The sequence below is a fragment of the Diadema setosum genome, chromosome 12, assembly GCF_964275005.1.
Source record: "Diadema setosum chromosome 12, eeDiaSeto1, whole genome shotgun sequence".
NCBI classification, from domain to species: Eukaryota; Metazoa; Echinodermata; class Echinoidea; order Diadematoida; family Diadematidae; genus Diadema; species Diadema setosum.
In genome coordinates, this window is record NC_092696.1 from 13,460,184 (window position 1) to 13,481,073 (window position 20,890).

Here is a 20,890-nt window from a genome sequence, read left to right on the forward strand (position 1 = left end):
TTACCTTGCCAAGTAGAGTCTCAGCCAGTCAGCCAATCACAACACGCTGCTCCACCATGGCTGCAATCCCAGTCGAAACATTATCCTGGTATCTCGACGGTGTGCTGCTCAATGAAGGCGTGACGTCACAGACGTACATCAATCGCTTTACGAAGGATCCAATGCAATAGACTCACCGCGGACTTTCAATAATCCCATCAGATTATCTGAAAGAAGAGCTTATGGAGATATCATGATCCGTATGACTCACAATCCCAAGATTGTGAGAAATGACCCTATGGAAAGTTCACAAAATGTACATAGTTGAAAGAGAAATCGAACGCATTTTCGTCCACATGTGATTTTCACAATGAATGACCTGGACAAATGCCAGGTCCCAATATTTTAACGGAAACGCTGTAACCATGGTAACAACAATCAAAATGCTAATAAAAAGTCATATTGACTATCTCCCTCCACCACCATTCTCTCTCTCTCTCTCTCCCTCCCTTTGATACTCACACACACGCTCAGTGCACACACACACACACACACACACATCCGTAAACAAACACACACATACACATTTGTCTCTGTGTGATTAGTAATGTTGATGTGAATTGCTGCTGGATAAACTGTATATTTAGAAATAAACAAATTTCACATTCAAAATTACCGTGCGGCTACCACATTATTTCTTACAAGTAGACACGACTTTGTCTATTAACGAGTGATTTCACTTTCTAATTCATACTGCCTAATTCTGCTACTTCTTGTCCTGCGGGTAGGCTACGACATTTCCAAAGCTATAATTATAACTTTTTCAAGGTGTTGTTTTTAGTGAGGAATATTGATCTGCTTTTTGTTTCAAGGATCTCTATTTTTTTTTTGCAATGCATGTATTAATCATAATACATTAAAGAAAATAATACACAATGAATATAAGAGTCACGTTTCATATCATAAACATTGATATCAATGTTACACAAAACATAATATACTTTCCTTATGACAATATTGTCCATGTTGTCAAAGATGCAAGGTTTATGTTCTTACAGTTTCTTAAGCGTTCAGACTATGTAAACTTATCTAGATATCTATATTTTTGTCTGATACATAAGAAATGTATGTACACTTTTCAAGAAAGCGTATTTTGCCTTGAGCTTTTGTATAATATTATTGCATTGTAAGTTTACATGAGACTTTTATAGTGTCGTATCTATATAATATGTAAGCTTCTACTCTTTTTTTTTTCTTTTTCCATACCTCTTTATAACTGGTCCCCATGGAAGACCAGCGGCACCAGAAAAGTGCAGCTGATTATGGGCTATCCACCCGTTATCTTTCTATAATCCTACATTTTATTTCTTTTTTTTTGTATATCGATGATGTGTCACACTATTCATTTGCTATGTATGTATGTTTTATTTTATGCATGATGTATCATTTTCCCTGTACCTTATATGTTGTCTTTTATATTTGTATGTATGTTTATGACGGAAATAAAACAAACAAACAAAATAGACATAATTGTTAAAGACACGAAACATTGGAAACTCATTAAATACAGCTTTGCCGTGTTGAGCTAGAGCGAAGAAAAACTCAATATATCTCATAAGCGATGAGAAAGTGTACAATTTTGAACTGATAGTTTTCTAACTTGTCGTCAATCAAAATTACTTTATTGAAAGTAAAATCAAGATCACACATTTCTTGCGAATTTGGTATAATTTCAACCAAAAACTTTTCATATTTTAAAAACAAAGAAATGTAGATTAATATCAAATATGTACAAACTACTGCTATTCAATTTCCATTTGAACAAATTGTATACATGTGAGGGATCAGATTATATAAAAAAATAAGTTACGCTCAACTAATGAATTTTAATATCCTTTCAAGGAAAGAAAAAAATAAAGAAAACATCTATTTTACTAGATTCTTTTATGGCTAGCAAATTCAAATTTAAATCAAATCACATCAAATCAAATCAAATAAATTTCTTTCTAGTGTGTTTGTATAGGGCTTTTCAAAATCATCTCCCATTCATCAATGTTTATCTTCCTGCGTTATTGATTATAATAGATTGGTTTGAAATAATTTTGATTTCAATTTCAATCTTATTCTTCAAAACAGTATTCATTCATGATTTGTCTTCTGAATGCATCAACCCGATCTGTGTAATATGTTTATTTTTTTTTCACTAAAAGATCAATCTTGCATCACAAATAAGTCTGCAAATGAAAAAAGAAAATCAAAATAAACTTAATTTTTAAAACAGAAACAAATGCTTTGCTTTCCATGAACAAATTATGTTTCCTTATTTCATTCATATTTCATACCATTTAAAAAGGTTTGCCTTTTTTTCCAAAATAATCAACAAATATTTTCACCTCTGAGTTTAACCATGGAAAACCTTCATCATCTTTATCAAGAATATCACCACTTATTCAATATGAAACTCTTTAGTTTTGTTTTATTCTTAACAGGAAATTACTTTGACAATTTCTACCTTTTCCCTTTTTTTTTCATCAACAAAGATGGGTGAGTCATCAGCAAATTTTCAGATTTTCGTTTCTACCATCCAATACATAATATTTTCAACCACCTTTATGTAAAGATCACTCCTTATCTGATGCCTAACAAACATCAACGGCAAAGATAAGAATAGATGCCTAAATAACGGCAGCCTCGAATGATGTACTTCTCTTGGTATTTATTTTACTTTTTTTTCTGTTCACCATCCATTTACATTTGCACATCTTCAGGTATTTGTAAACAACGTTGAAACCTTCTTGCAGAAAATCACTTTTGAATCCAAAATATGTAACCATTCGAAAAAAAGCATTTCCATCTTCAACAATTCAAATCTTTTCAAAAATCTATCAGCAATTCTTTACGAGTGATTGTGAAGTTATTGCAGTTTTTTCTGCAAAAAAAAAAAAAAAATCTTTTATGAAAGCTGATAGTAATAGTTCAGAACGAAGATTGGTATCGTTTTTTTAACTAGACTTAACTCATATCATTCTTTTAAATATTAAAGCATTTATAGTACCTTGTTTTCATGTGTGTTTGATAACCCATTCTCTTCAAAAGATTCATTCAAAGAGTGCACAAGTAAAACCTAGATTTCCGTCTAAAGAAATTGCTTAAATGCAATATTCAGACCACTGCCTGGAGCTTTGCTTTTGGCAAAATAAATGATAGCTTACTTCCATTTTTTCAGTCAGTCTAGCTTCAAATAATTCTGCTAATTTTTCTCTTACTTTAGGATTATTGGTATCTACAAAATATTGTTTCAAAATTGATCATGATTATTTTTCTCAGTTAATGAATCATGGATTAAACAAGTTAGTAACTTATTTGCTGTGTACAATTTATGACATTTTCCTCTGCAGTAGTTTCATAAAAAGTTTTTGTTTCCTATGTTGTCCACGTCCACGTTCCCGTTTTGAGTCCCGTGTCAAGCTATACCTTACTAATGAAATGCAAGTTCTGTTCAGAAGGTCTTTCTAAACGATATTGTTATTGAAAGGAATTTTAAAAATGGAAGTCTCATTTAGTTGTCACTATTCGAATATTGAAAAACTAGAAATATCACTGAAGGTGATTAATACCCCCGCCCCGTGACGACAGTCTTACCCAAGGAATGATCTTTCCTTGATCTTCTGCCATTTAAATGCCGTTACCATGGCAACGCTATCTATTCGCTATTAGCTATCTATCATATTACATGAGGGTATCGGTTTATTTTAGTCTTTTTTGTTTTAGATCAGCGACATAAAATATGACATCACTTATCACTATGTGAAGTCATACAGTATATTATACATTTTTTTAAAGAAAAGCCTGCAAAACTTGCTAAAAGCATACAAACGCACACGCACACGCATCCGCACCCACACACACACACACACACCTGTACATATATGTCGAAGATAGTTCGATGATGTTTGCTATGGAATATCAATAAGGCCTTTATTTAGCTCATATTTACAAGTACTTTCAGTTTACTTATTCATCGTCTTGAATTCATTCTTTACGAATGAAATATCCAAATACTGTCAAAATGATATATGTCTCATTTCCGTCCTTAAGTGACCTCTTTAAGAATAATCAAGTAGGCTTATTTGCTGAGGGTACAATCGAACTGAATCGTTTAAAAGAATATTATCACTTCGATTTCATTTTATCCTCTTTCCAAGATACAGTTGGCATGTGAGACCGCATCAGACATCTCCTCGTCTGTTACCTCATGCATTCTTTCTTACTTCCGGAACCTATCAAAGGCTTGTCACATGATAGCGTTCATCGAGGTATCCGATATACTAGTATCGAGATTTCCAGCAAGGTGTCATGTTACCATACAGGAGAGTATATCTGGCGGTCAATCGTCGAGTTGATCATTCAGAAGCGTGAAATCATCCTGCAGAGCGTCTGCACGCATTTTACCGTCCACCGTTTAGGGTGATTCGTCATGCGGTGAGATATTCTTATATGTATCCGTATATTTATATGTGTTTATCTATCTATGCTTGGTGTAGATGGAAAGAAAGACATGCTTTCGAATATAATTAATTATTTTCAAAATTATACTAGGCGACGTCTTGGGAGAGGAAGTAGTGATATTTTCCGTCCGTAGGTTCGTTTAATCTAAGAAACAGAGAACGTTAAGACCATTGCATTCGACCAGACGTTTTCTCCCTCATCTAAACCGAAGTCGGTTTGTTTTTTCGATATGATAACCGTAAAAAGATGTCTGCTTAAGATTAGTATCTGCTAACCCATCATCGGTTTCTGGAATATCATGTCTTCTTTTTGTTCTGCAGGTGATCTTTCCCTGGTTGAGGACTGAACTGCATCTTTGGTTTTTCTCGACGAAATGGAAATGAAATCATTCATTTGTTGTGTCTTCCTAGCCATGCTGGTAGCAGCACCAAGCATTACAGGTGAGATGCCTTTTACACATTAGGCGTTTTCTTTTTTTATGATACATCCCACAGAAATCAGCCTCATCATTTCTTGTGTAGCCGTACATAGATCTCATGGCAATTGTCCTATTATGACTTCGCTGCTGTGCTAGTTTGTGCTTCACATTTTCAATTGTTTATATTCGACTTTTAAGAAGAGGAGGAGTTGAAAAAGTTAATAATACTGGTCCATTGATAGAAAACACCTCATATCCAACCTTTTGATGTACTACAAGTATTTCATCGCGATGTGATATAGCAAAATTGATGTTAACATTTTACAGGTGCGACGGTTCACCTCAGCCCGCCAAACATCACGTACGGGGAAGGTCAGACGGCTTACTTGAGATGCAGCGTGACAGGGGTATCGAATCCTTCTTTCAAATGGTATCACTATGGCTATCCCCGACATCCACAATACCATGTATTCAGCGGCGGTAGCAAACGGTACACCTCTGCCCATTTTTACTGGGATAGATACAACGTAAGAGAGAGCAGCTCCGATGGATACTCCGTTCTCAGCATTACAGATCTCCAGATGTACAATGCTGGTATCTACACCTGCCTTGTTGGAAATCAACATGCAGACATCACATTGAAAGTTGAACGTAAGGCTGATATGAAGGTGGAATACTCTTATCTTTTCCAATCATTTTGGCAAGAGCTATAACGTGTTCCTTTAGCCACTTCATTATATCTCGAATTTGATTTATGTGATAAGCTATCATTTCACTCCGTTCTGTGTGATGCTGAATGCTTCATATCATAATTGGAACATAGCTAGAAAAAAAAATAAAATCGATACTGTCCTTTCATTATTCATACTTATTTTTTTCCCCCAGGAAAATCTAACATAACGCTCACCGTGCCAAGTAGACCCTCAGCCAATCAGCCAATCACAGCACGCTGCTCCACCATGGCTGCGATTCCAGTCGAAACATTATCCTGGTATCTCGACGGCGCGCGAGTCAATGAAGACGTGACGTCACAGAGTTACATTACTCGCTTCAAGAAGGATTATTTTATAGACTGTGGGCTTACTCCCGATAAACTGTTCTGATTTTCGTGAAAACGAGACTTTGAAGACTTCCAGATACCAATAATGCATCGTCCAAATTTCAGCAAAGTACTACTCTTACGAAGCACAAGATATCTACGGAATTGAATAAAATGTAGGGATAAATTTCGTCTTCTTGCTCCCTCCAATTCCTTTCAGCACATTTCTTGGACCGTTGCCATGTTCCTACTTTTCACAGACACCGATGATACCATGAAAATGCCAGTCAACATCACATGAAATTCAAGCTGACCCAGCCTGATTCATATTAGATTCTTTCACTCTGTCTTGACGGATAAACAAAAACTACAACTACAAGAAAGTAACGTATTCTACACTGCCAATTTTTTACGTAATTAGCGTTGTTAGATGTCATTTGATTCATAATTTTCGTTGATCCTCATTTCGTTGAGATGGATAGATTTCACATTCATTCAGGCGTTAGAAAAGACGTTCGATTCATAATGTTGTTTTAAAATAGAACTTGTTAATTGATTTTTCTAACAGAAGAAAAAAAAGAATACCAATTGTCTTAATCATCAAGTCGTTTATACTTGTATTGAAAAAAGACATTTTTTTCCCAAGAAATTATTTTTTTTTTTAAATGAATAAATTTTCCTACCAATCTTCATTTCGAAACCATCAACGTTTTAAAAGACGTACTGGTTATCATTTCAATGGTCACATATAGAGATGACTTTATATTTGACAATTTTGAGTTAGGTAACACAAGTCGCTTCAATCATTCTGCTTTCATCTTTTTTTGATATAGATGGCTCTGCTTAAGATAAAACTATATCCTACATTCAGACATATCATCATATTATCATAAAAAGATAAATTACTTTTATGATAGGAAAAATTCACATACACTCACCGCACATGCACAGACATATTTGGTTTTTTTTTCAGTAATCTTTATTTGATTTCTATAATTTCACATGACAAAAACATTCATCTTGAATGTATAAACTCAATATACAATCAACAATGTTTAAACAATTAAAAAAACATACATACACACATACACACACACACACACACACACTACACACTGCCTAAGGTCTGTCTGTCGGAAATTAGTCATAGTTTTGTATTGAACAGACAAGGAGGCAAACATTTATTCATCATTGGGTTCTAGCACTCAAAGCTTGCAGAGTATCAATTGTTCAATACTACTCTAAATCTGTCTGATTTCGTTTCTAGCTTTTTCGCTCAAAAATACTTCAATGCAAACATTCCCTGAAAATTTGCCCCCATTTCCTTGAAAAATAAACTGTCAGCTTTAATTGTTATTAAAATACAAAGTATTTTTCATTTATATGACTATTCCTCTCCAAGGTGAAATGAAAAAAAAAAACAACAGAATGGAGAGAAAATGTTTTCAGTTCAAGAATTAAAATTTGCCTGAATTATTCATTCCGAGCATTCCAGAACTTTTAACCGCTTCTTCACTTACTCTGCGACTCGGTATTCATGCCTCGTAAACTACACACAAACACTGCACAACAAGCCTGTGCCAAACGCCTAGTGTTTCGTTTACCGGAAGTGAACTTTGCCCTACTTATTTACCTACATTTTTTGTTGACCATTTAATACACTTTTCAGGGCGTTGTACCAAAATGTGTTTGTGCAGTTGGAAAGGTAAAGGACTGATCTTCAAACCTTGCGTTTCTTTTGGGCGCTTAAAAATGCAAGTAATTCCCAGTTATCGAATAAATAAGACCTAAAAGCTAAACTCACGAAAGTCCCAATTGGAAGAAATTTGTTCCACGTTCATCGGCCGCTCTACCATATGCTAGAGTCACTGCAAGAAAAAATGTCAACGTTTCAATAGATTTGGACTAAAGCCATGAAGTCATATTCTACCTGTATAAGAGGGCATAGTCTTTATCTTTTGATTTCATACTCGATTTTTACTGAAATCAATCCAAATATATGTCAAAGCAGGCACTGTATTCTGCCAAGAAGCGTAATAGTTTCCCATGCACGCAGACGTCGGCATAAAAATATATCCGAAATATATAGTCGTCAACTGGGTTTTGGGAGAAAAGATAAAAGGCGCACCAAATGTTTCAACAAATTAAAATTTCATAATAACTTCAAGAAATCGATATCTCACACACAATGACAGTTAGGCTATGATTTCAGCTATATTAGTAATATTAGAGTTATTTTTTTATGAGGAACAGAGGGAAGACTTTGCGCATTAATATTTCTAATAGCAAATTACAATGGCAGCACAATGAATCAGCGGTAAAGTCATATGACATTAGCAGTGGTGTAGCGGAAGAATATCTGCAGTCCTATCTCTTACCTACTAGAACAGGAAGTGACCTTTGCCACATATCCTCGACATGGTCCTAAATTTCACCTTAAAACTCTTGATTCCCTTCGGCAGTGACCACATCTGCTCCGTAATGAGTGAGGGTAAAATACCTGGTGTTCAGAATAGCCCGACGAAACATTATTTCGACGGCTTGTCACAGCGCATTCCGGCTTCGACCTAATCTACCCGTCAGCTACCCGCTGTTCCCTGAAGGAGGCAGATAAATGCAGTTCCTGAGCGGACACCCTAAGGAAGTAGGTATACCGACTTAGAAATTATTCTCCTTGTGTCGTCTTTTTCGTTCGAAGGAAACGTCTCTTTATGTCCTCCGTTTTTGTATTCTTTTTGATTTTGGAAAAATTACAGTGATGTTCCTAGAATCATCGCTCTTAATATCCCAGGAAAACAATATGGATTTCTTCCCAAAGGTGATTTGAAACGTAGTAATCAGAGTCATGGAATTTTTTTTTCTACTGCAATGCCAAGTCGTCTCTATGTTCGGTTTGATGTTCAAATGACATCAAGCTAGCTTATTCCAGGGTTCTCGTGAAATATCAGCTCATTTAAGCACGACATAAGGAATTCTGAGACGGATATGACATTAGCTACAACTGAAACCACAGACCTTGCAAAGTCATGCTTAGTCTTCGATTACTGCGTAATTTAGCGAGAACTCAATTTTTTTCTGCCACAGAGATAAAGAAAAAGTATATAATTCCTTTCATCTGTCTTACCTGACATGAAACGGTGCCTGATCACAGTAAAAAAAGAAGTTTTAACCTCATACCAGGGTGTAAGGGCATGTGAAGACGGAAGCATGATCAACCGAACGCTACAGCGGAAGGCCTAGACATATAGACATCTCGGAATATTTTCTCTTCCTTCACAAAGAGGGAATATTCTTGCTGTATAATTACGTTCGGAGCTTGAAAACCGTATTAAATGATTTTCATTATCTGCCTCTCTTTTTAATGCACAATATTTGTGTTTGCCCCGTCGAATAAGGGACATTCTTTTCTTCCCATAGTACAAGGCGTTTCATGCACTCGGGATGTCGCATTTGTCATCCGCAAAATTAGGCGTTAAGAAATCATCTCGAGACTTGATAATTGAGATTCCAAATGTAAATTCTCCTCTTTTTTTTTTTGCCACTCGTAAAATACCATGGTATCTCCAATCATGGATATTGCAATTAGTGTATTCATATTTCTGCTTTGTTTTTAAAGAAAAGTATTCATTGGAAACAATCGGTGCACAAATTTAGATTTAATAGATTTAGGTGATTTGCAACTAAGTTCTAAAGTGCGAAATAGGAAAATTATGATACATGAACTTAAGAATTGGTGTTCATCACATCTTAAACATCTTCCAGTGATTCGTCCTACATTGAGTGATTATATAATCACAGAAAGCTAATCAAACTGTTCGATGACATCGAGGACGTATCTTCAAAGTGGAAGAGAGAGAACAAATCGACTTCAGACAGCGGACTCCCTATCAGAGAGTACTTCAACCACTGGCTGGCTCTTACCGGATGCGTTGACGCAGGCAGTTGGTATGGTTACTGCAATCATAACACTGACAGCACGCTAACCTTTACCCCGACGCCAGCAGACAACGGAAAGATCCTCCAGTGCCGGGTTTCCGGACATGAATTTGCGGAGTTCAACCAATACCGAGAGTACAAGCTGGATGTACGCTGTGAGTAAAACTTCCTTGTATACTGCATTCTAAATTTTTCATATGATTTGTGCTATATCGCAGAATTCCTTCATGAACTCTAAGCGATAAGACATTATTTAGCTAAGGACTGGTTATTGGCCAAAATATAAAACATGAGACATTTTTAACACAAACTTTGAGTGTAATATATTGTGGAGAGTGACTAGAAGAAGGTAAGAAGGTCTCTTCTTATGATAAAATATTATTCCAAAGCTTGCGTCAAGATTTTGTACTTTACCTGTGATGGTAGCGACTCCTTTATTCATTTTGTTTATTCATTCATCTATTTATTTATTCATTTTTCCGTTGCGACGTAAAATGTATGAAAACCCTGCAAATTCTCACGAAACTTGCTAAGTCTCAGGATTTTGACATTGAGACATGTGGCTGGCTCAAAAAGACGGTAAATGACATGTTTGTGATAAAAGTATCAGACGGAAAACAATAAATAGCGGAGAAAGAGACATCTGTCGCCATAAAACTGTACTTTAGAACAATATCATTGAATCATTTAGAACGAAAAATGTGCTCTTGATTGAATATCATTGGCTGTGTTTGCATAGAAATCCTAAAGTTGGAAATTCAAGGGAAAATTAAATATTATGCTTTGACCACTTATGTCGCTATTGATCAAAGCCATGTAGACCAACAGACTCAGTTGAAGGTTTCCTCTGTGACTTCAATGATTTACATAAATATTACAGTAGAATGCAGTGTTTTTACAGTCTATACTTGTACATTCGGGGTTTTTTTAATGAAAATTTGTGTAAATTAATGCTAAGTTAAAAGATGACTTGACAAGAATTCTGATGTAGTTGTGGAGAAGTCCCTTCGTATGTTGTAAAAGTGTATAAAGTGCACTCCCGTTATAACAAACACGGTTACAACGAAATAAAGATTCAGGCCGGTACATTATCGGCTCCACGGTTTTGTTTTGTTTTTTAATTGTTTATTTGTTCGGTTATAACGGAATTTCGACATAAAAACATTAAACTGCCCATCCCGAGGACTTTGTTATAACGGGAATTCACTGCATCCATTCTTACTAGTTTATTTTCACTATGTTCAGCACTGAAAATATGTGATTTGAAAGGTGTAAGTGAATGAACAGTCAATATATAATCATATCGTGTCAAAATGATGTCATTATGAGGAATAACCGTTTCATATTGACAGGTCATGAAATCTTAATAGAAAGGGAAGATGGCATATTTCATAGGTAGAGTAAAAAACAATAGCATAGTACACTCGACAAAAAAAAAAAGAAATTAAAAACTTTTTTCGAGTTTATTTTTCTCATAGAATATTTTGCTGAAATTTCATATAATCTGAAATGAAATTCAATATGCTTTCAACCTGGTCGGTCAATAAAAAAAAAACACTATGCATGAGTGAACACCTTCCTTTTTCTCTTCAAAGGCACAAAAGCACAAATTGCAAAAATTTATTAGTAATAATTCATGCGTGCTCTTCATAAGTGCTCTTCCATGTAAAGAATAAGAACAAGAGACAAATCTAACACAATAAAAAACGTGAATTGATTTGCAAAAATAAAGCTATGACCTTTTTATTATCTTTGAAGCCCAAGAAATTAATATGGGATAAAATAATGGAGGAAAATGAAGATTCTTGTGTAAAATCTTCTAATTCAAATGAGATGAGAGAAGAAGCAATAATCTTCTAATTCAAATGAGATGAGAGAAGAAGCAATAAAAACGAAAATGGTAGGAATTTAAGTAGATTTCTCAAATGAGGAATATTCAAAATAATATTTGATTCTCGAATTTATCACATAAATTCTTAAATTACTAAATCAAAAGAATGAAATAAGGATATTCTGTTCATTGTATCCTCTTTCTGCCCTTACTCAATATGTCATTTGAAGTCTGAGTGGACGAAAAAAAAATCCCCCTTTGCTTTCGAACTTTGATTTTACTTTGAGGTTATAAAGAGATAAAGAGCACAAAAACTTATTTTGTTGTTTCATTAATGTCTCTCATTGGGTGAAAGGGCTTGCAAGAGTTTTTGCTGAGACCTAATTTCAGATTCTAACATTTTTGGGTCAGATAATGAGAAACCTCTCATGAAGTATGAAAGAGAATGTAATTCCAAGAGGAGATATTAAGAAACCACTTATGATTATGAAATGGTACAGAGCATGCCATTCTAAGAGGAATTCAAAGTTTATTTGATAACAATTCGTTATAAATGGCTGAGAAAGCGAAGACAGAGCAATCGCTTTGTTTTACTTTGTGTTTGGATGTCGCCATTCAAAAACCGATTTTCATCAAATAAACTTTGAATTCCTCTTAGAATGGCATTTCATAAGTGGCTTATTGATATCTCGCAAAAAAAGTTAAAAGCCAAATCCTCAGCTCCACCAATACTGTACCCTCCCTTTAAAGTGGTCCTTTTTTAATCATTATTATCTTGAAGAGCATTTCCAAATGAAAGACACCATGTCAAGTTTTGCAATTGTTATTTTTGTGCCTTGGAGGACAAGAATGAATGCATGTACTCATACGTAAAGTTTTCCTTCATTATTAATGACCTACTAGTTTGATAGCCAATTAGATTACCTTTGATATGCTTGGTTTTTATCAAAATCTTCTATGAATATAATAACTCGAAAGAGTATTTACTTTCTTCTTCTTTTTTTGCTGAGCGTATATACCAAGCTTTGCTGAAATCGTGTCTTGCTGTTAACCAATGACAAAGTATTCATAATACGAGTATCCTGTTTTGACAAAACATGTTAAAGTACAGTAAGTCTTGTCTCAGCCCCCCCCCCCCCCCCAAAAAAAAAAATCCTTTTAATTATGTAAATAATAAGACTCCTCGTTTATTCTTTTCCATACATTGACATTCATTGAATTTAAATCAACTTCTCAAGTTCAAGTAGTAGGCTCAAGGCTTGCCGTATTGAGTTATAAAGTCTTACGGTCTTTCTTCAATTGAGTCTGTGTGTTCCAAAGGCTTGTTAACTGGAGAATAGCCGTAGTTTGGTAGTCTTGATGGCGAGGCTCGAAACCCTCCTTTACACTGCTAGTGGAGGTATTTCATGCTCTTTCTATTCAACGTGTCAGGAGTTGTTATTATATATATATATATATATATATATATATATATATATATATATGTATAACGAAAAAAGGGCTTATAAAAGCTCAGTCGGTAGAGCACCGTTCTAGTAATCCGGAGGTCTCGGATTCGAATCCCGATGAAAACCCATTTTCTTTTCTCAAAGTTTTCGTTATTTATTATCACAATTGTTTCTGGTCAGTTTTCCCTTGTTTCAAAATATATTACAAAAAGCTGCATCGCTTCGGCGATCCCTCACATTTATTCCAAAGTTGATTTACATCCTTAATGTGTGTGTGTGTAGCACACATACACACACTATAGCTTCTGACCACACAAGCAAAGAGAGTTAAGGGTTTGGGACGAACACCGATCTAGGGTTTTCAATAGCTCAGTCGGTAGAGCACCGGTCTAGTAATCCGGAGGTCTCGGGTTCGAATCCCGATGAAAACCCATTTTTGCACAAAGTTTTCGTTATTTATTATTACAATTGTTTCTGGTCAGTTTTCCCTTCCTTGTTTCAATATATATATATATATACATATGAAGAGTTTGTTTGCAAAAACCGATAAGTCCATTTTTGAAGATTTTGAAGTACGGTCTCTGTTATAAGGTAAAAAATAATACCTTTTAAATGATATATTGGTCACTACATAAAAAGGTACATTTTTGAAATTATGGTCAAAAGAAGCAAAAATTTTCTTATTTTTCTCTTTATTTTTCTTGACCTTTAATCGCAAATATCTCCGTTTGGCAAATATGGACTTATCGGTTTTTGCAAACAAACTCTTCATATATAATCATATATGATATATTAAAGGTCCTGCTTACCTTCGGGAACAGTGATTTAAAAAAAAAAAATCAAGATATGACATTCAATGCATATGTGTAGGTCTGTTGTACCAAAAAAAAAAATCCTATCATATACATTTTATGCAAAAAACAAAACAAAAAACAAAAACATAAAATATAAGGAGATATCTGTATTTTCCCCCCAATAAGTCGTAACTATAGAAGGTTTAGTCTGCAAACTCTTACCATAACTATCGTTCACAATTCTTATATTTTCCAATACGTTACATCGATTTTACCGATTCAAATTTTTTGCAGTGGTTGTTCTTATCCCAGTTTACATTTTGGAACTACTGTGAAGCACTAACGCTGGGTTTTTGTTTCATCTGCAAATAGTAAATTATTTCTATTAAATCATTTGGGCATTTTGCTACAACGTTTGGCTAAATGAAACAATGACTGATTAGAAATTGAATTTTACACTTTGCATCTGCGTAAAATGCATCGACACGTATTCAGACACTTACTATGATTTACCCCACCCCATCCTCAATCCTAGATCCTCCATCTACGTCCGGAGTTATATCGGTCAGGATTCATGACGAATGGAGTGACGGTCAACCCGGAACTGTTACCATCACGTGTCACGTGAGCCCTGAGGATGAGCCCAACCCTTACCTCAACGCCTACGTCATCAATGCCGACAGCGTCCCGCTGCATATGGTGAATTCTACGTCGGCGATTCTCCCATCATACCCCAACAGGTGCATTAATGTCACGTGTAATGGTACCAGCGAGCTCGGTTGGACCGCCACTGAGGAAAGGTTGTGTCCTAAAGGTGAGGATCTGCGCTCAGTTTGTCATTCCAGCTGGATATCAATATTGTTAGACATGAAAAATTCCTCCCACCCCCGTAATAAAACAATATCAGCTAGGTAAAAGCATTGTTTACCCTTTTCCCAATCAGCACTAACAAGTAACCCTGTTTAAGTCTAATTTACCAGTGTCCATGCATTTTAATATTTGTTTAACTAAGACACGATTTCATCCTTTATACACAACATGAGGTAAATCTAGGGAGCATGGAGTGACGATTTGTGATTTAGAAAATGTCCAAGTAAGGCCGCAGTACGTCATCGTTTTATCTTGTTTTGTTTTGTTTTGTTTTGTTTTGGTGCGCTTGTTCTATATGTATTTCGATTTAGAAAATGATATTAAAGGAAAACTACTCTGGAAATGTTTTAAAAATTAGAAACATTTCCGTCAGAAGGGGACTAGGTAATGTTCGCAATGTTTGATAACGAAATCTCGTTAAAAAGATTATGTACGTTTTATTACCGACAGATACAAAGGCACGCAGGATTAAACTCTTTTCATTGTTTAACGTTTCTTTTTTTTTTCCTTTTTCATCTAATCAAATTATGATTGTTAACAACTAATAACTACTGGTCACGGTTCGAGTTACATTGTTTGAATAAGACTAAACGTACAGCTTTGATCGACACCGTCCTGAGCTTGATCAAACATGGCTGTAGTCCATTTTGCTTTTTTGTCATTTTACAGCTCCCCCTCGCAACGACACCCTGCGGCTTGAGACGCAAGACCAGATTGAAGATGGATACATTATCGGCGTTTCTGTTATGTGTCGCTCGACGGAAGAGGCAAATCCTCCAATACACACGTATTTGATCCAGGCTGGCGGTACCAGTGTGCCCCTCGATGAGTCCGCCTCTGTCACCATACAGTCGAACCCAGGCAGGTGCATGATCGTCAGGTGCATCGCAGACAATGGAATTGGACGAGTGGAAGCTGTGAGGGAACATTGTCCCCCGCCAGGTATATGGGTACCCATTTGTTGCGTTGAAGTGTGCTGTCGTATTTGTTTGCGTGTGTGCGTGCGTGCGTGTGCATGTGTGTGTAAAGTTTTGTATTCAACTGTGTTTTGTCGCTGGCGTTGTTGTTGTATGTGTGGGTTTTTTTTTTTATAGAAAATAGCACGGAATAGGGATCTCGTGTTTGACCCGCCCGAGCCACGTATATACGACGTGGAAAGCTAACTTTACCTATAACCTTTGGAATTTGTTCGATACAGTGAATTATGTTCATTTTTTTATTTCAAATGATATGCAAACATTAACATTGACCACTGATGCAAAAGTTATTCCCTGAGAAGGACAAACAGATGAGCTGTGATGTCTATTCAAAGCGGATATAATATTCCAGTACTAGAGTTATCTGATATTAGAATGCTTTACCTGAAACGAGCTTAATGAATAATTAGATTATGATGCACTGCCCCTCAAAGATATCGAAGTCATTTCGTTAGAAGTAGACCCGAATCTTTTGAATTTTATCAATGCTTCTGAGACAAAAAAAAAAATGTTCTTCATTGATTAAATATCGTTACAGTTGCCATGACGACGCCAGCAGCAATACAGCAGACATCGCCGTGTGTCACCGAAAACCCGATACCAACTACAAGTAAGTGCTTTGATTCTATCGACTCTCCAGTCTCTTATAAACCTCTCTCGCTTTAAAAACAAAGAGCAAAAACATCTCTTTGGGCTTAGTCGGTGACATTTCTCTTAAAACGTGGCGCAGATTTCGTTTCTAGAAAGATGTTTGCAATCATGCAATGGATAATGTCACGTACAATCTTTGTCGATGGAAACTTACAGAGTCGGAGTCTGAGAATTTCTGGAGTAAACTTCAAATGGATACTGCGATGATTTTCACCGACAGCAAAATGCTGTTTTAGTTACTTGATCGTGCTGACAAGGATAGTACAGTTTTGGTTGAGATGGGTTTCATTTTCCCCACTTTTTAATAATAATTTTTTATAATAGATTGTTTTTTTTTCTTTTAATGAAATAATGAGAAACCTCTTATGAAATAATGAAAGAGCATGCAATTCTAGAGGAATTCAAAGTTTATCTGATGAAATTTGGTTTTGAGATGGCTGAGATATCCTAAACAAAGCGATTCTAATAATAATTATTAGGATCACTTTCTTTTACTTTCTTTAATTGGTATCTCAGCCATTTTAAAACCGATTTTCATCGAATAAACTTTGAATTCCTATCAGAATAGTATGCTCTTTAACATTTAATAAATGGTTTCTAAGTATATCTCGCAAAAAGTTTGAAGCTGAATCTGCACCTAATACTATACCATCGCTTTAAAAGTCTTGATTGCCATTGGGAGCTATGATTTTATAGAAAATGTTCGAGTTATCACACTTGATGCATAATATGTGTTGGTCAGTTGTATCACAAATATCTCATCATATAACGATTTCGCAAAAACCCCTAAAATATATGGGGATATCCCTATTTTTCTAAATAAACCATAATTGCAGACAGTTAGTCTAAAAACAATTACATTACAATCATTGTTCACATATTGTATATATCTAACAATATTTAACATTGATTTTACAGATTAGCTGTTTTACATTGGTTGTTTCTATTAATAACTCACATTTCAGAATCATTTTGAAGCACTAAAGCTGGGTTTGTGTTTCATCTGTAAGTAGTTAATAATGCGAAAACCTTGTCTCTATGGGTGAGTATTGTAAAGATCACATAAGTTTTATCCATTAAAGAGGTATTACATTCCAGTTCTTTATTTAGGAATAAAATTCGGATCTTGATTTCTCTTATTAAGTATCGCATTCTATTTTTGTTCGAATTTTCTCCTCTTATCTAATGACTGTAGTCATAGCGAGGTTCGACCCTGTTGTTGGTGTCTTTGGTCAGTCGACGACCACCGTTGGCCTGCTCATCGTCGTTCTCCTTCTCTCCATTGCAGTCAACATCGTGGTCGTGATGAAGAAGCGATCGTGTTCGCCACCCAGGGCGGGTACGTGGAGAACGTACGCTCTCCTTTACTTGCTTCCAACCTGTCCTCTTTTCTCTTTTCATTTCGAGATGTGAAGAGTTTTATCGCAAAACGAGCTAAATCCATCCTTGTTAAGTTGAGATATTTGTAATTAGAACTGCTAAAAACTAAGAAAATAATAGGAAAATATAGGATATCTTTAATCTTTAATTTAATATACGGTTGTATCAGAATACATAACCTGTTTGCCTCTTGATATGCTTTTATTCTTGATGGGAGTGAAACTTGTTACGGTCAAAATTTCAGTGCACTTCTTCAAGCATTCTTTAAGAAATCTTTTCTTATGGTGATGTTTCTAGAAGCTGCTAAGACAATACCATGAATCTTTAACATAAATCTTTAACTGAGACTTTACTGAAATTTGCTTATGATAGGTTGCTGTCTTTTCTCTTTTCAATTTGATATGTGAAGAGTTTTATCGCAAAACGAGCTAAATCTTACCTTGTTAAGTTGAAATATTTATGATTAAAGCTTATTAAAGCAAAGAAGATAATAAGAAAATACAGGATATCTTCACTTCTAAAATCATAACTTCTCAAATATTCAATGTTATTTTACAAGTGAGGTATCACTGGAAAGATTTAATTCTGCTCTATCTGATCAGATGATGCAGTTACTTTGAAATGTTAAAGAATGGCGCCTACCTTATTTTACAATAAAACTTTTCATGTACGTTTATGTTAAAAAGAATAGTTCATGCTCAAAACAATGAATGTATAAATGAATGAATATGTTTCAGTGCACTTCTTCATGTGGTAAAGTTTCTTGCAGCAGCAAAGACTATACCATGAATGTTGAACGAGAATTTTTAACTGAGATTTTACTGAAATTTGATAAGTTTTCATCCCATCCAAGAGTTGTTCATGTATATGTTTTTTTTTTCAAGATACAGTTACATCCACAAAGCATAGTGTATGCTATAAACACTCAAGGGTTCTTCGTAAAGGATAATTAGATCCCAAGTCGCTGTTTTCATGAGCAATTAGGAAGTCGCATTAATTGACTGAATCTGCAACAGTGACGTTGTTCAATTTGTCAATTTGTTTGTTTGTTTTTTCTTTGTTTTTGTTCATTTTGCACAGATCGGATGAGTTGGCGCGTGAACTGGAAGAAGACATAAAAGTCAACACACATGCCGAGGGAGCCTACGAAATGACGTCAAGAATCCCCTGCCAATGAGGACGAATGGCGAGGCAGCCCTTACCGGTTCAAGTACGGTGATTCGCTCCTTTGACAACCAATCACTGACAAATTCTAGAAAGACATATTCTAACCGAGATAACTGCACGCGGAACGAAAAAAAACAAAAAACAAAAAACAATTATAGCGTCTTGGGTCTTTAGTGTAAGAAAATGATGACGATAACATGGATAATGCATTGCATGCAACAGACTCATTAGAAAATAGAATTTGAACGACTGAGGTCATGGTCACATCATGAAATTTTGTGTTATTTTCTTGACATTTTGAGAAGGATTATCAGCAAATAATGTGCTATTGTTATTTGTATTTCATGATATTTTGTTGGAGAAAAACAGAAACAAAGACATTATGTTGCCATTCGTGGGGATGAATAAAACTGACCATAACACAAATCGTATTAAACGTCTCTTTAACACTATACTGTGCATACATTGATTTATATACCGTAGATGTTAAGATTGCGAAATAACGTGGTAATTGAATAATATCAGTTGAACTCTTTTATGATATCAGAACGGCAATTGAAGTTTTTGATCGCAAACGGATCAAGGCCATTCCTAAACAATTCTAAAGTATAAGTCCATCGTAAGAGAGAACAAATCAAAACTTGCCATGCCATATGTCACTTGCTATACAAGGCATTTTCTCGTAATTATGATTAATAATAATATACCACATTTTCTTATCATTTTCACTGTTTATTAGCAACTTTAATCGCCAATATTTAAAGTTAACTGGAATAGAGTTGACTCATTGTGCGATTCATACTTGCTACTCGCAGCAAAACTCTTAAATTCGTGTTTACTTTACTATCCCTCTTTTAAAATGCTCTATAGCGATCTGTATCCTTGTTACTTTTTAACTAAACTGACACTTTAATGTGTGAAGTACGAGTGATTGACTGAAGTTTACTCAGAATTGTTTTCACTATCATGCTGAGTAGTGTTTGTAATCAATGTTCTATTTATTTTCTGTGACCTTACAAACTACTCCCTGTAGAGCCTTATGGGGAAGGACGTACTTAGCATTGATTATAACACATTGTAATAGTATTGTATTGCAATGTATTGTATTGTTTAAATTGATGCAATTCCCTGCAATTTGGAATAGTTAAAGGGATGGTACAGTATTGGTGGAGATGAGAATTGGGCTTTAAACTTTTTGCGAGATACCAAGAAAACACTAATGATATAGTACAGACCATACCATTTTAAGAGGAATTCAAAGTTTATTTGATTAATATCGTGTTTGGAATGACTGAAACATCCAAAAACAAAGTAAAACAAAGCGACCGTAATGAAGTGTGGGTCCCACACTCTATTAGAATTACTCTTTTGTGGATATCTCAGCCATTTCAAAACCAAATTTCATCAAATAAACGTTTAATACCTCATAGAATTACATGCTCTTTCATATTTCATAAGAAGTTTCTCATTATCTCACTAAAAAAAGTTAGTAACCTGAAATTAGGTCTCAACCAAAACTATATGATCCCTTTAAGCTCGGTATTTGGTAAAAATCGTCAAATACTCAACTATGACAGCTACATCTTCAAGACCTATCAAGATGCAACAAAAAATCACATTGACCAAATTGTTGAGGTATGCCCGAATGCAAGCTTTTTACTCTTTTCATTGCACATGATATTTTCTTGATTCCTAAAGAAAATGCTAAAAAGGCAAAAAAGAAAAAATCTCGATACTCAGAGCTCTTTACCGAGTACCTTTAACTTATCGTCTTTTACCAATTGTATGCCCTTCCAATTACAACAAGCCAGCTGGATCTCAATATACTGCGCCCTGTTGAATAAAGGTCGAAATCAAACATAAGTCAGAAAAATAAACATTACATTTGATT

At 35.1% G+C, this 20,890-nt stretch overlaps 1 protein-coding gene and 1 non-coding gene across 2 annotated transcripts; both read left to right on the forward strand.

Annotated features, from left to right (window-relative positions):
- The first annotated feature begins 4,861 nt into the window (after positions 1-4,861).
- Positions 4,862-19,120, forward strand: LOC140235730 (uncharacterized). Its single transcript, XM_072315742.1, has 8 exons — positions 4,862-4,928; positions 5,234-5,557; positions 9,740-10,036; positions 14,490-14,768; positions 15,494-15,766; positions 16,340-16,411; positions 17,648-17,804; positions 18,913-19,120. Exons 1-8 carry the CDS (start codon positions 4,862-4,864, stop codon positions 19,007-19,009), a joined length of 1,566 nt encoding a protein of 521 aa, XP_072171843.1. The 3' UTR covers positions 19,010-19,120.
- Trnat-agu (transfer RNA threonine (anticodon AGU)) lies at positions 13,518-13,591 on the forward strand. The gene has a single exon. It is a non-coding gene; the product is annotated as a tRNA-Thr (tRNA).
- Positions 19,121-20,890: the final 1,770 nt, after the last annotated feature.

What these genes read in the sequence shown, in the direction of transcription:
- LOC140235730 (XM_072315742.1), top strand. Translation starts at nt 4,862, where the DNA reads ATGGAAATGAAATCATTCATTTGTTGTGTCTTCCTAGCCATGCTGGTA. An exon ending in GGAAAGGTTGTGTCCTAAAG is followed by an intron (nt 14,769 to 15,493) that starts GTGAGGATCTGC and finishes GTCATTTTACAG; the next exon opens with CTCCCCCTCGCAACGACACC. An exon ending in AGGGCGGGTACGTGGAGAAC is followed by an intron (nt 17,805 to 18,912) that starts GTACGCTCTCCT and finishes CATTTTGCACAG; the next exon opens with ATCGGATGAGTTGGCGCGTG.